This window comes from Bubalus kerabau, chromosome 5, assembly GCF_029407905.1.
Source record: "Bubalus kerabau isolate K-KA32 ecotype Philippines breed swamp buffalo chromosome 5, PCC_UOA_SB_1v2, whole genome shotgun sequence".
In the NCBI taxonomy this organism is placed as follows: domain Eukaryota; kingdom Metazoa; phylum Chordata; class Mammalia; order Artiodactyla; family Bovidae; genus Bubalus; species Bubalus kerabau.
Genome location: NC_073628.1, coordinates 85634104 through 85647950, shown reverse-complemented (window position 1 = coordinate 85647950; position 13847 = coordinate 85634104). Strand labels below are relative to the sequence as shown.

Below are 13847 nucleotides of genomic sequence, written 5' to 3'. Positions count from 1 at the left end.
CAATCTTTGGGACTTTGAGTAGGATTGCACTGAATCTAAATCTAGAAAGCGATATTCTGAAATCACTTATTTGTAACTTTTTACTGATTTTGAATTTTTTTAATTAACACTTAAATTTAAACTTTATGTTCTAGAACAGCACGCAATTATCATTAACCTTGAAAACATAAGAGTAAAGGTACAACTAGCAAACTATGGAAAATGGAGTGATAGAGAAGAGGAAAGAGTGGGACTATTAATATCTTCACCTTTAAAGCAGGGAATCAAGAGATACTGTTTAGAATTGATATAACATGGATGGGGGCTTGCACACAACATTTAAAGTTACAAACACGAGAAAAAGAAATTTAACCTAATAGACATATAATAGTTATCACAATTCTAACACAGCGAAAGCAGATTTTTTTTCCACCTAAAACTGGGTCTATTACACTCACTTCCCCATGTCAGTAAAGAGAATCATCTACCCAATTTTTAAAGCCAAAAGCCAAGGAGTCACTCTTGATTCTTCTCTTTCCCATCCCCATGTTCACTTCCCCTACATTTTTTTTCATACAGTCTAATCGTCTGCAATCTGAGCAACAATATCCAGTTGCCTCCATGCAGATGTTTAATGGGTACAGACTAAACATTTGTATATTATAATTCTCCTCTTAGAACCTGTTCTTCACTAAGATTTCTGTAAGTCACTAATTAGCACCACCATTCCCCCATAGTTATTCCAGCCAAAAACTTAAAATTTGTATGTCTGACTGTTTTTTTGTCTAACCTCTTACATCTAATCTATTGACAAACTCTTTTAGCTACACCTGCAAAATATGTCTCAAATTCAATAATTTCTTACCACCTCTACTGCTACCATTCTAACCCAAGCCATCAGAGCTCTTGACTAGTCCAATGCCTGACATGCTGAGTTCTCAACTTGAATGAATGTATGAATGAATGAGCATCCATGAGCAAACTCAGTCAGTTCTCAGTCAGTCCTTCAAAGGATATCTCAAATCTAACCAGTTCTCTTTGCTGTTACTACTCTAGTCCTATCAACCATCATACAGAAACCAGACTACTATAAGCAACTATAGAGAAACCTCAGATTGGTTTCTCTGTCTCTACCCTTGCCTCCTATAACCTGTTCCCACAGCAGCCAGAAAAACTCCTTTCAAATTTCAATCAGACCATAATACTAATCCCCATTCCCTTCTCAGAACCCTACAGTAGCAGCTCGTCACACAGAAAACAAAATGTTTATTTTTAGCCATAGAAAACAATGGCCTCATAACCTGACTCCTCCTATCTCTCTAATCTTATTTGCTGTTCACTCTGGTTCACTATATTGGCCTTCCTGTCCTTCGCTGAACACACCATATTCATTCCCGCTTTTACATTTGATGTACATCCAACCTGAAATTTCTTTCTCCAATATTCACATGTCTTGATTACTTCTTTTAGGTCTCCACTCAAATGCCACCTCCTGAGAGCTTTTAGATAGAGAAATATATATCTCCCTATAGACATGGATATGAATATATCTCTTTCTCAGTATTATATATTAGATATATATACAGAAGATAAATATAGATACATGTATGTATATATGTGTATATGTATATACATATATACATACTTATATCAAAATAGACTCCCAATCCCTATCATTTTCTCTTACCCCCTTTATTTTAGGCATAAAAATAAGACTGTATTATATATCTGTCTCACAAGGAAAATGAAAGCTCCATAAAGGCAAGGATTTTCTGCGTCTTGTTCAATAATACTCTGTCAGGGAGATGGAAGGGAGATTCTGGAGGGAGGGGACATGGGTACACCTATGGCTGATGTTTGACAGAAAACAACAAAATTCTGTAAAGCAATTATCTTTCGATTAAAAATAAATAAAGTGGCAAAAAAAAACCACTGTGTCAGAGCCAAGAAAAGTCCTGCCATCAGCACTACTATTTGCTGAGTAAATTAATAGATGAATGAATGATCAAGTCCTTCAAGGCTTAACTCATTGGTCTCACCTCCAACTGCTTTTTTTCCCATACAATTAATTTTTTTAAGATCTTAATTTTTAGAGCAGTTTTAAGTTCACAGCAAATTGAGAGGAAAGTACATAAAGTCCCCATGTATCGTCTGCCCCTACGCACATACAGCCTCCTCTGTTACCAGCATCCCCATCACAGTGGTGCATGTGTTAAAACTGATGAACTTATGTTGACACAACCTTATTACCCAAAGCCCACAGTGTACACTAGGGTTCACTCTTGGTGTGGAAAATCCTTTCTAATAGTGCTTGGGAGGCTATTTTTATATATGTATAAAAGATCATTTTCATTTTTTATATGAATTTGTGAATCTGTTTACATCCAGCTTCTTTTCATTTCTCTAAGATAACAAGCTTTTTCCTACTTCAAGTGCCTTTACATTTGCTGTTCCTTTTACATTAAAAAAATCTGTTCATGGCTGATTCATATCAATGTATGGCAAAAACCACCACAATGTTGTAAAGTAATTAGGTTCCAATTAAAATTAAAAAAAAAAAAAATCTGTTCCCAGACGTTTCAAAACTAGGTACTTTTAGATTCCAGGCCAGATGTCACCTCTATAGGAAGTCCCTCTGTAACCACCCATGCAATGGCAAGGTAATACTCAGCCAAATCATACGCACTTACATTAATACAATCATGGCATTTGTTACTGTCTCCTCACTCCTATGAACTTTATAAACGCCAGGGCCTAGTTTACTTGTTCATTGCTAACTGCCCACCACCCTAATCCCAATTTAGAACAGTGACTAGCTAGCAGGTACTCAGTAAATATCTGCTGGATAAACTCTGGAAGAATGGAGGATCCTGATACAGCCATGCAAGAAGAGAGACAGGAAGGAGATGTCAACATAGGTAAGCTATATTCCCTGTCCATCAGAGCAGGAAGTTAATAGATAATACCTATACTGGTGAATCAAAAAATATTACTATGTCTCACTTGTACGTGGAGTCAAAAAAAAAACAACAAAAAACTTATAGATAGGTAGGTATTGACCAGAGGCAGAAGACTGGGGAGGAAGTAAAGATGGTCAAATGATACAAATTTCCAACTTATAAGAATTAAATAATTCCTGGGATGTAAGGTACAGGATGGTGACTATAGTTAACAACACTGTATTTTATATCTTAAAGTGATAAAAAAATAGATCTTAAATGTTCTCATCACAATAAAAAGCATTATAATTACATGTGGTGATGGATGTTAACTAAACTTATTGTGATGATCTATCAAATCAAATCTATCAAATCATTATGTTGTACATCTAAAATTAATGCAGCATTAAATGTTATTTATATTTCCATTAAAAAGAAATATTACTACAGACAGATTATTTAGAGATGCTGTAATTTTTAAAATCTAATTCAACAATTATCGCTAATGAAAGATATTCATTCAATCATTCATTCATTCACACATTATAATACAGCTGCAGCATAGAGCACACCCTCAAGGAGCCTGACGTCTGACTAGACACAGGAAATTAACCCCAAAATTAACATCATTCTTTTTCTGTATGATAAAGAAAGAACACAAACTAGTTTCAGGAGGTTAGGAAAGAAGGGAGTGACATTTAATCCAAGTTCTAAAGCATAAATAGAAATTCAGTAGCTAGGGGGAGACTTCTGGTCTAGGTCCAGGAACTTACATAGCCAAAGGCCCTGAAGTAAAAACATGGTAAAGTCTGTGAGTTTGAATTTCATCCTGAGGAAAAGGAGGGCTAGGGTCTAAAACTGGCGAATAAGAGATTATGCTGGCATTTCCCTGGTGGCTCAGAGAGAAAAGAATCTGCCTGCAATACAGGAGGCCCAGGTTTGATCCCTTGGTCGGGAAGATCCCCTGGAGAAGGGATTGGCTACCCACTCCAGTATTCTTGCCTGGAGAATTCCATAGACAGAGGAGCGTGGTAGGCTGCAGTCCATGGGGTCTCAAAAAGTCAGACACAATTGAGCAACGAACACTCTCCCTAGAAAAAAAATAATCACTCTGGTTCCTGTGTAGAAAATAGAAGCTGACAGATTAAAGACTGCAGACAACCTTGGAAAAGAGATCATGGTAATGTGTACAAGAGTAGTTGTAGAGAAGCTAGAGAGAAGTGAGCCAATGCAGACCTTCAGGTGGTAGAATAAGCAGAACATGGTGGTGAATGGGATGTGGGGTCAAGAAGAATGTAACTCAGAGATGATGACACCATGGCACCTGGGACTGCTGAGTGGCTGGTGAGATTATTTACTAAGGTTGAAAAACACAGAGTAAAGCAGGTTTGGGGGAAGATAATGCACTCAGGTATAGATACACAAGATTTCAGACACCAAGTAGAGGTGCCCGTAAGATGCGGGTCTGGTGCTCAGGAGAAAGGAAGAGGCTGGAGATGGAGTTCTGAGAAAAATTAACACAGAGATGCCAATTGAAGCCATGAGAGTGGAGGGGATCATTCCACAGGCAAACATAAGGTAAGATAAGAAAAGCTCAAGCCCGCAGAATGCTGTAGAAATCTAAAGTTAAACATGATCAAATAATTTTAACCTTTATACTGTATTCCTTTTTTGTTCACAATTAGACATGAAGTCAACTTCTCTACAGAGCACCCAGTGCATATCCTAGCAGCCTGAAGCTCACTTTGGCTTTCTTCATTATCATCATTTTGGGTTTGACAACTCATTAAATCACCCTGCTAAGTGCTCACTAATGTGGGATTCATCAAAAATGAATCAAATCATTCTACAACTAAACATCAAATGCAAACTCAAAAATATGATTCACATTTTTAAAGAGGTCTATAATTACCAACATAAAATAGAGCCTCTTCCTGCTAATATAATACTTTTAAAAAGTAGATAAACTGCAGTTTGATGTGGTGCCTAGCTGCTTATTTTGCTCAGCACTTAATTCAATTAGAAATCTACATATTGTGAATCAAATTAAATCCAACAGAGATGAAGTAATAATTGGTGAACCTGTCTGAAACTGGTTTATTTGCTATCTATATTACAAATTTTGAGAATTTTTGTAAGAAAGCTTAGCCTGTTCCTCCTCTTTGACTCATAACCATCAGTGATATTCTGATTACGCCAATATAGAAATAAAACTGGATCCCATATATAAGCCACAGCCCATCTATTACAATATCTGACACCCCATAACAGAGTCTACACAGAAGAATATAAACATTTCTGACATAGCAGTAAATATGTACATATGTGTATACTATGTATGAAACATATAATACCAGTTTTGGTGTATATCTTCCACTTACAAAACAAACACAAAGAGATTATCTCTGAAAAACAGAAGTAGGAATGGGGGAAGAACACTGGAGGAAGACTTGTTACATGGCAACCCACTCCAGTACCCTTGCCTGGAGAATCCCATGGAGAGAGGAGCCTGGTAGGCTACAGTCCATGGGGTCACAAAGAGTGGGACACGACCGAGCGACTTCACTTGCACTTTCAATCTGTAGTGTGCTAACTTTTATAATGCAAATGCATCCTGGTTTCACTTATGTTTAAAAATGAGGTGTGAAAACTGATGCCACTGATATCTTTCTTACGGACTCAGGGGACATTACACCCAGTAACACCTCAGCTCCCCGTGGACAACTCACTGATGCGATGGCCCCACACATCAAATGCTAAGCTGGTGAACAAAAGTTATGTCCCCCTCGGGTAAATGTATTATAGATTTTATGTTATGAATTCACATCTTCTCTATCAATTTCCATTCCAAGTGCTCTTGTTCATTACAGTTCATAGTTCAGTTGTCAGTTTAATTTCGTGCTCCTTTGTAGGTATCCGCAATAATTAGTGTTTAATGCTGTACCTTAAGGGTGAGTTTAACAGAGCAGTTTAAATGCATATGTTCCGGCCATTCTCTGACTCCCACACCACCTTTGTGCACACACTGCATCCTCCCCACCCCCACACACAAGCATATGCACTAACTGTGTTATAGATGGTATCTTTCATCTTACTAGCTATTTTCCCATTACCTTCTACAGTATCTGACGATGACATTATTATTAATGCTACAGTAAACAGCTAATATATGTGGTAAAAATACACGCACTATAATGAATCAAAATGACAAACCTACCCACCAGACTTCTCTACTCATTCTAACCAGATAACGGGTTTTGCTTTTTTGTTTCTTAAGTGTACTGTAAAAGGAGGGAGTAGCACTGGGGAAAACATTCATAAAAACAAGGGAAAATAAAAGCAAATGTTCAGGTCATTGAGAACAGAAAGGAAGCTTAGTGAGAAAATCTGTATCAAGTAACATGATAATTCATTGGTTCTATATGGAGTCTTCTTAACTTGAAGTTCCCTGAAACATGTAGCTCAGTTTCACATGAATAAAATATCTAAACCATCACCATGGACAGTCTTTCCAGAATTTATTTTGCAGAAAAGGGGTGGGTTTGTTTTCATATTTTGCTTTTTGTTGCTATTATTGCTGATGATCTTATACAACTCTGGCATCTTTAAAATTCTGATAGAATTTTTGGTTTACAAAATGAGGTAGAGCACACTCAATTGATTTTCATGTTCCTTATTTTTATTAGGAAAATGTTATTTCTAACCTTCTATTTCTTGTATTTTTTTTGTTTGCATTCCTTGAGGATGTACTCATGAGGATGTACATCCTTATTAAAAATAAAATAAAGGCCAGGGATGAAAAGGAGATTACAATAGAAAATGGAAAGCTACAGCTAATCAGAATGTTAGAGCAAGAATGAAATTTAGGGTTAGAAGAGACACTAAGAGTTTGGATTCTGACTACCTGGATTCATTTAACAAACTGCAGAGCCTACAAGCTATACAATGTTTGGTAGGCTGCTTGCCATTCTTACACCTCAGTTTCCTTAATAGTAAAATAAGCATAATAATAATAGTCCTTTGAAGATTCTTGTTAAGAATAAATAGAATGGCATATAGTAGATGTCTAATACATATGAGTTCTTTGTAGTAGTACAAAACAGGAGACTAAGGCCCAGAGAGATTAAGTGCTTCCTCTGAGATAATTTAATTGGCCTGATGGCAGAATATTATTAAAATGGGTCCTCTAATTTTTGTATGTTTCAGTTTCTTTTCCATTTAGAACACTTTATCTGTAGTCTGGAGAAATTATTTTCAAAGGAAAAAGTAATATAGCAGAAATCCTTCAGATAAGCACAGCCTAGATTTAAAAGAAGGAAAAGAGGAATTTTCACTTGTGTGTGTTTACATGTATGCATGTATACACACATACACACACACACCAAAATAAGAAGCAAAATGTATGGATGGAGGGTGGGTGAAAAGTGACACAAACACAAAATCTCCAATTAAGACTTTTTATTATGACACAATTCATTAGAGCATAATTAAATTTCTTATTAAATGATTAATCATAAGGTTAGAAGAAAAGGTCATGTTGAATGTTAATTATTCATCCTTTAAAGAATTTCAAAGATGTGAACAGCAGTACTCTCATAGACTGTCAGTTGTTGCAAATTAACTCAAACTCTTGAAAGGCACTCGGCATTATCTTTAAAAATTCAAACTACATATATCCTTTTACTAATCAATATAATGTGGAAGAATTTGTCCTACAATTAATTTGCACAAGTGTGCAAAAATGTGCACTAAAGGACGTTTACTGGTGCACTACTGGCAATACCAAATATTGGGGGGAAATCACACATTCATTAGTGGGGAAATTATGATTGCAGTACATTCATGTAATAGAATAAACAAAATGATAACAAAAGTTGTTCTAGATAGAATATTAAATGAAAAGACAAATCAAAGTATACAAGAATCTGTGCCAGAATAACCTATATCTGCTTTTTAAAACAAAAGATAAAGATACATGAATGTGTTTGCACAAAAAATGCTTCAAACTTACACAAGAAACTTAACAGCGGTTAGCTCTGGGAAATGGGATTGAGGTCAAGAGGACAAGAAGATACTGCTACTGCTAAGTCACTTCAGTCATGTCTGACTCTGTGTGACCCCATAAACAGCAGCCCACCAGGCTCCCCCATCCCTGGGATTCTCCAGGCAAGAACACTGCAGTGGGTTGCCATTTCCTTCCAATGCATGAAAGTGAAAAGTGAAAATGAAGTCGCTCAGTCGTGTCCGACTCCTAACGACCCCATGGACTGCAGCCTACCAGGCTCCTCCGTCCATGGGATTTGCCAGGCAAGAATACTGGAGTGGGGTGCCATTGCCTTCTCCCAAACATTTAACTTTTCTTCAGTGATAGATGAGCTTCCCAGATGGCTCAGCTGGTAAAGCACTTTCCTGCCAATGCAGGAGATGCAAGAGACACAGGTTTGATCCCTGCATCGGAGAGATTCAGGGAAGATCCCCGGGTTGGGAGAAAGACATGGCAACTTGCTCCAGTATTCTTGCCTGGAAAATTCCATGGACAAAGGAGCCTGGTGGGCTACAGTTCATGGGGTCACAAAGAGTCAGACACATATATATACACACATATACATGTATATATTTATATACTATATAGAGTTTATATATCACATATATATAATTTTTGCCATATACATATATGATTTTTAAGTTGAAATAAAACAATGTTACAATAAATAAAAGATTATGAAGAAATAGATAGTTCAACAGGCATAACGGAGAACTAATTTAAGAGTAGAGAACTTATATACAGCACCATTCTTACCTGACACTTAGCACTACAGTATTTGGCGATTCGGCATTGAGAGCATCGCATCAGCTTTTCCTTCCTGTTAAAGAATAAAAATAAAGTTAAAGAATAAAGTTCATATTAGGAAATGAATGAGAATCATATATGGCTGAAGAAAGAAAGAAAACGTAAGTCAGCACGCTGACACCAAGATGTTCTACTCACTCCATCTGTATAGTCCATGAGACTTAAATTTTCACAGTGGTGAACATCTTCTTTCAGTGTGAGACTAGTGACTTTTAAAAAATAACTAGTGTTCTTTTTTTAAAAATTATGGTAAAATATATGTAACATAAAATGTGCCACTTTAACTATTTTGAAGTGCATAGTTTTAGTGGCATTAAGAACATTCATTAAGTGGCATTAAGAACACTATTGTGTAACAATCCCCACCATTAATGTTCTTTTTAACATAAATTTAATGAAAATACAGAGATTCCCACTTAGGCAAAAAAAAAAATCACTTTAATAGAGTTTTTAATCTCTGCATACAAAATTCAGAATCCAGTCTATCAACTAACTCAAAGTATCCTATGCCTTTCAAATATAAAAACTGTCCAAGTTTAAATTTATCATATAGGTTAATTGTAATATACTCTTTCTAGGAAATGATTTTTAATTCCATTAAATTCAATGACTACTTTCAACATGCTAAATTGGGATACACCAAAGTTATGTCCCCCTAGGTTGCCTGAGGAAGAAAAAGTCAAAACAAAGAAAAACTTTATTATAAAATGAAACAATAAATTTTATGATGAGACTCATAGTGACAAATAACAGACAGGACTGTGCATGTGTGCTAAGTCACTTCAGTTGTGTCTGACTCTTCACAACCCCATGGACTGTAGCCTGCCAAGCTCCTCTGCCCATGGGATTCTTCAGGCAAGAACACTGGAATGGGTTGCCGTTTCCTTCTCCAGAGGATCTTCCCAACCCAGGATCAAACCCCCGCCTCCTGCAGCTCCTGCACTGAAGGCAGATTCTTTACCACTAAGCCATCAGGGAAGCCCACATTATAAAATAAAAACAATAAATCTGATGATGCAATTCATAGTGAAAAATAACAGACAGGACTACAGATGCATTCAAGGTGGCCAAGAGCATTAAAAGTCAAACTGTAATACTAATATCAGTGATGAAACAAGAAGAAATCTTTCTGAGCACTTCTGATGTGCCAGGTATGGTTCAAACTTCTTTATATCTATTGACTCACTTCAGACAGTTCTGTAAGTAAACAGTTTTATTATGCTCATTTAAGAGATAAGAAGTAGATGACCAAGGAAACAGACCATAAAGTGCAATGCGGTAGGTGACACTGAAAGGGTAAGAACAAAAACCACAGAGAATCAAAACCTGAACATATCAGGTACCTCACTCACAGGAGAACGGAGTGAGATACAGCGCATATAACATGGGGAGAGGTTAAAGGTCTAAATAAAGCAAAGTCAAAACACCTCCTTCCCCCAAGTGTAGAATTATAGCTGTCAGAAATCAATATCCCAAACAACAACCCGAATCCAAACAATATGGCCTTAAAGTCCTTGTTTTTAATGATCATACTCCACTACCACTATTAGACAAAACTGGATCAAAGCAAAATCCACCCACAGGCAATTGATGAGACACGCTTCAAATAAAAGAACACGCAAATCTGGAATGAGAAGAATATGATGGGCAAATAGTAACATTAATATTAAAATTTAATTAATACTAATAGAAAAAAGCCTGTGTCACTATATCAGTATCAGAAAAAAAAAGATGTTAAGGTTAAAAATATTACTAGAGATGAATAAGTCAATCCACAGAGATTAAGAGAATCCAACCACCTGGTATCAGTACCCAGCAAAAAGTGTACCCAGTCTAAAAATATGTAAAGTAGAAGTAATAGATCTAAGAAAAAAATGAGGAATACATAATAAATTAATACAAGTAAAGCCTTTAAAATAGTACCTGGAATATATTAAGTACCAAACCAGTATATCACCATAACAGTTATCACTATAACAAGTCTTTTTCAGGAAGTCACAGATCAAGCAAATTAAGAAGCAGCAGCTCTACAATTATTTGATTTCATGTAATACAGACCCTTGCACTTTTTATATGCATGTGTATTCACACACTCTCTTCAGGCACTCACTGACCTTTTACAACATATGCCCACATACTAGGCCACAGAGCAAATCTCAAAAATTACAAAGAATCAATATTTTATATATGTATATGTATATATATATATATATAATTTTCTCCAACAATAAAAGAATTGGATTAGAAATCAGCATCAAAATCAAGCCAGTAAACTCTCATATTTATGGAAATTTAAAAGCTTACCTCTATACAATTCAACGATCAAAGAAGAATTGTCATGAAAATTAGAAAATAGATTAAATAATTTTAAAAAAGCTCAAAATGTAATCTAAAGTAATACTTAAAGGAACATGTATAGCTTTAAATGCTTACATTGACCGCAGTGGTATAACTTTTTAATCTCTTTAACGCTCCTCGTTAAAAAAAAAAAAAAAAAAACGACAGAGTAAGTAGGAAATAGGAAAAACTAACCATCACTCCCCAACCTGGAAAGGTACAACAAAACCAAAAATATTATCAGAAAAAAAATACTACAGGCTTCAAGAATTTATTAAATCAGTATATTTGTGGGAGAAAACAAAGGCAACTTCCAACAGACTTGAAAACAGAAGAAGCTCCAAACTGCCAAAAGATATCTGGCAGAAAGTCTGTCAAGCCAAATGGAGAACTGCCACCAAAATTGGGAGAGAATGCTTTCTGCAAAACACTCCTAAGGACGAGGCCCCTGGGGCACTTCTGAATCCTGCTTTCCTTAGACCTGGCTCCTCAGATTTCTCCTCATTTCCTTTTTTCTTGTCTAAGTTGTTCAGAGGTTATTTCTGCTGCCTGCAAATACAGATCTCCAACTATATAAAATGTTTCATCTCAATTTTTAAAACTAGCGAGCAGAATCAAAACACCCAGGAAGGTGAGTGATGAACCTGGTAGCAGGTATTAAAACCTCACCTCCCCGCTCCATAGCTTTCAACCACAGACTTTTATGAATTTTAGCACAGACTTTCAGCAAAATGAATAGCAAGATGATTCAAAGTACTTGGATAATTTAGTTGCCATTTGATGCATAAAGAAAAATTCTTTAATATGAGTTATTTAAATGTTTGGGGTTATTTTTACACATCATATAACTATATAAATAAACGTAACTTCTCAAGTTTAAAAAAAAAAAAAGTCAACTGAATCCAAGAGAAAAGTTGTGTCTTTGACTAGAGGAACTACTGAGCCTTTGAAGAGTTACTGCTTTTCTCTTTGGGGTAAGGTTCAGAGTAATAGCATATTAGTAAGGTTTCCCTACAGAGAAAAAACTTGGGCAGCAGAGGGAGAGGAAAAGAAGTATTAGAAACACAGCCACCAGACAGTTCAAGAAAACATTCTCTTTCTCTTAAAAATCAACATATCATTTCTAATTGAAAAACCCATATTTTTCTTTAAAAAATCAGTAATGTACAGGTCAAATAAAAAGCAGAATTAATTAGAAGCCCCTAAATAAAAAGGATCACCTATTCTAAAGAGTTCCAGAGGCTAAAACAAGAAATACTGAATGGAAGGTAGAGACAGGCAGATTTTGTCTAACGGTAAAGATATCTGGGGCAACAGTTCACAATTCAAAAGAAATGCCCTGAGACGGTGGAGTTCTGTCTTTTGACATGTTCAGGGAGAATCTGGAACGTACATTTACAGACATGAGGTAAAGGAAATTCCAGCACTGCAAAGGAACGTGACTTAAGTTTCCTTCTAATTCCAAATTTATTTGTTCTCCTCCTCTTATATAACCAACAAATATAAAATAAATTTGAAGACAAAATTTGGGCATATTATAAGGCCAAATATGATAATCTCAGAGGAGTAGAAAAGTGAGGAAAACAGCTTTCACAGACTACACAAACATCCTGTTTGCAAACTGATTATCTCAAGAGTGCATCCAGAACTAGAATTTCTGAATGAAAAAGAATCTAAAGAAATAGGTTAGGAATGTATCAGTAACAGCAAAGTGATGAATTTTTATCTACTCTTCCCCTCAAAGACAAATAGTAGTATGCTACCTCTAAACTAGAGAAGACATATTTTTGTATACTAAAATAAATGAAAGTTTTAGATCCCACTGCAAAAAAAGTAAAAAAGGGATCCCTTATCACTTGTTCATATAAACTCAGATATGTTATTGAACACAAAGTCAACTCAAAGAAACTTCTCAGCTTGCTCAGTGCTACAGAGAAAGTGATTCATGGAGCATAAGTGAAGTCCTCTCTTCCAAGTAAAACTTAGCTCATAATTAGTTTCTCCAATAGCCTATGCAACTTAAGTATGGAAAAGAAATAAAACTAAGGCAAAATTAATTGTTCTTCTAATATACAAGTTAAAAATTTATACTGTTGACTCCTAAACAATGCAGGGCGTAGGGGTGTTGGCCCTATTTGCAGGCGAAAATCTGTTTGTAACTTTATAGTGTGGCCCATGTATCCAAGGTTCTGTATCAACGGATTCAACCAAACTCAGACCAGGTAACACTGTAGAGTATATTTAGTGAAGAAAAAAAAAAAAACCTCTGCATATGAGTGGACCTGTACAGTTTAAACCTGTATTATTCAAGGGTCAGATGTACGTGGATATAGAGGAAACCAGTGTATCTAAGAAATAAAACAAATAAATTGGAAGACTGAGATTGACACATATACACTACTATATAAAAAATAGATAACTAATAAGGATCTGAATTAAATTCACCCATTCGCATCCAGTTTAGTTCACTGATTCCTAAGATGTCGATGTTTACTCTTGCCATCTCCTGTGTGACCATGTCCAGTTTACCTTGATTCATGGACCTAACATTCCAGGTTCCTACGCAATACTGTTCTTTACAGCATCCGATTTTACTTTCATCATCAGACACATCCACAACTGAGCATCATTTCTGCTTTGGCCAAGCCATTTTGTTATTTCCAGAGTTACTCGTAATTGTCCTCCATTCTTCCCCAGTAACATATTGGACACCTTTCAACCTGGGGGGCTCATCTTTTTAT

At 35.9% G+C, this 13847-nt stretch overlaps 1 protein-coding gene across 11 annotated transcripts in view; it reads right to left on the bottom strand.

Annotated features, from left to right (window-relative positions):
• Positions 1-13847, bottom strand: part of SMYD3 (SET and MYND domain containing 3) — a 761886-nt gene that overhangs the window by 581243 nt on the left and 166796 nt on the right. For all 11 annotated transcript variants that reach the window (XM_055582073.1, XM_055582077.1, XM_055582080.1 and 8 more), the window contains exon 2: positions 8719-8782. In XM_055582073.1, coding sequence (XP_055438048.1) covers positions 8719-8782 — 64 coding nt within the window. The remainder of the gene's footprint in view (positions 1-8718; positions 8783-13847) is intronic.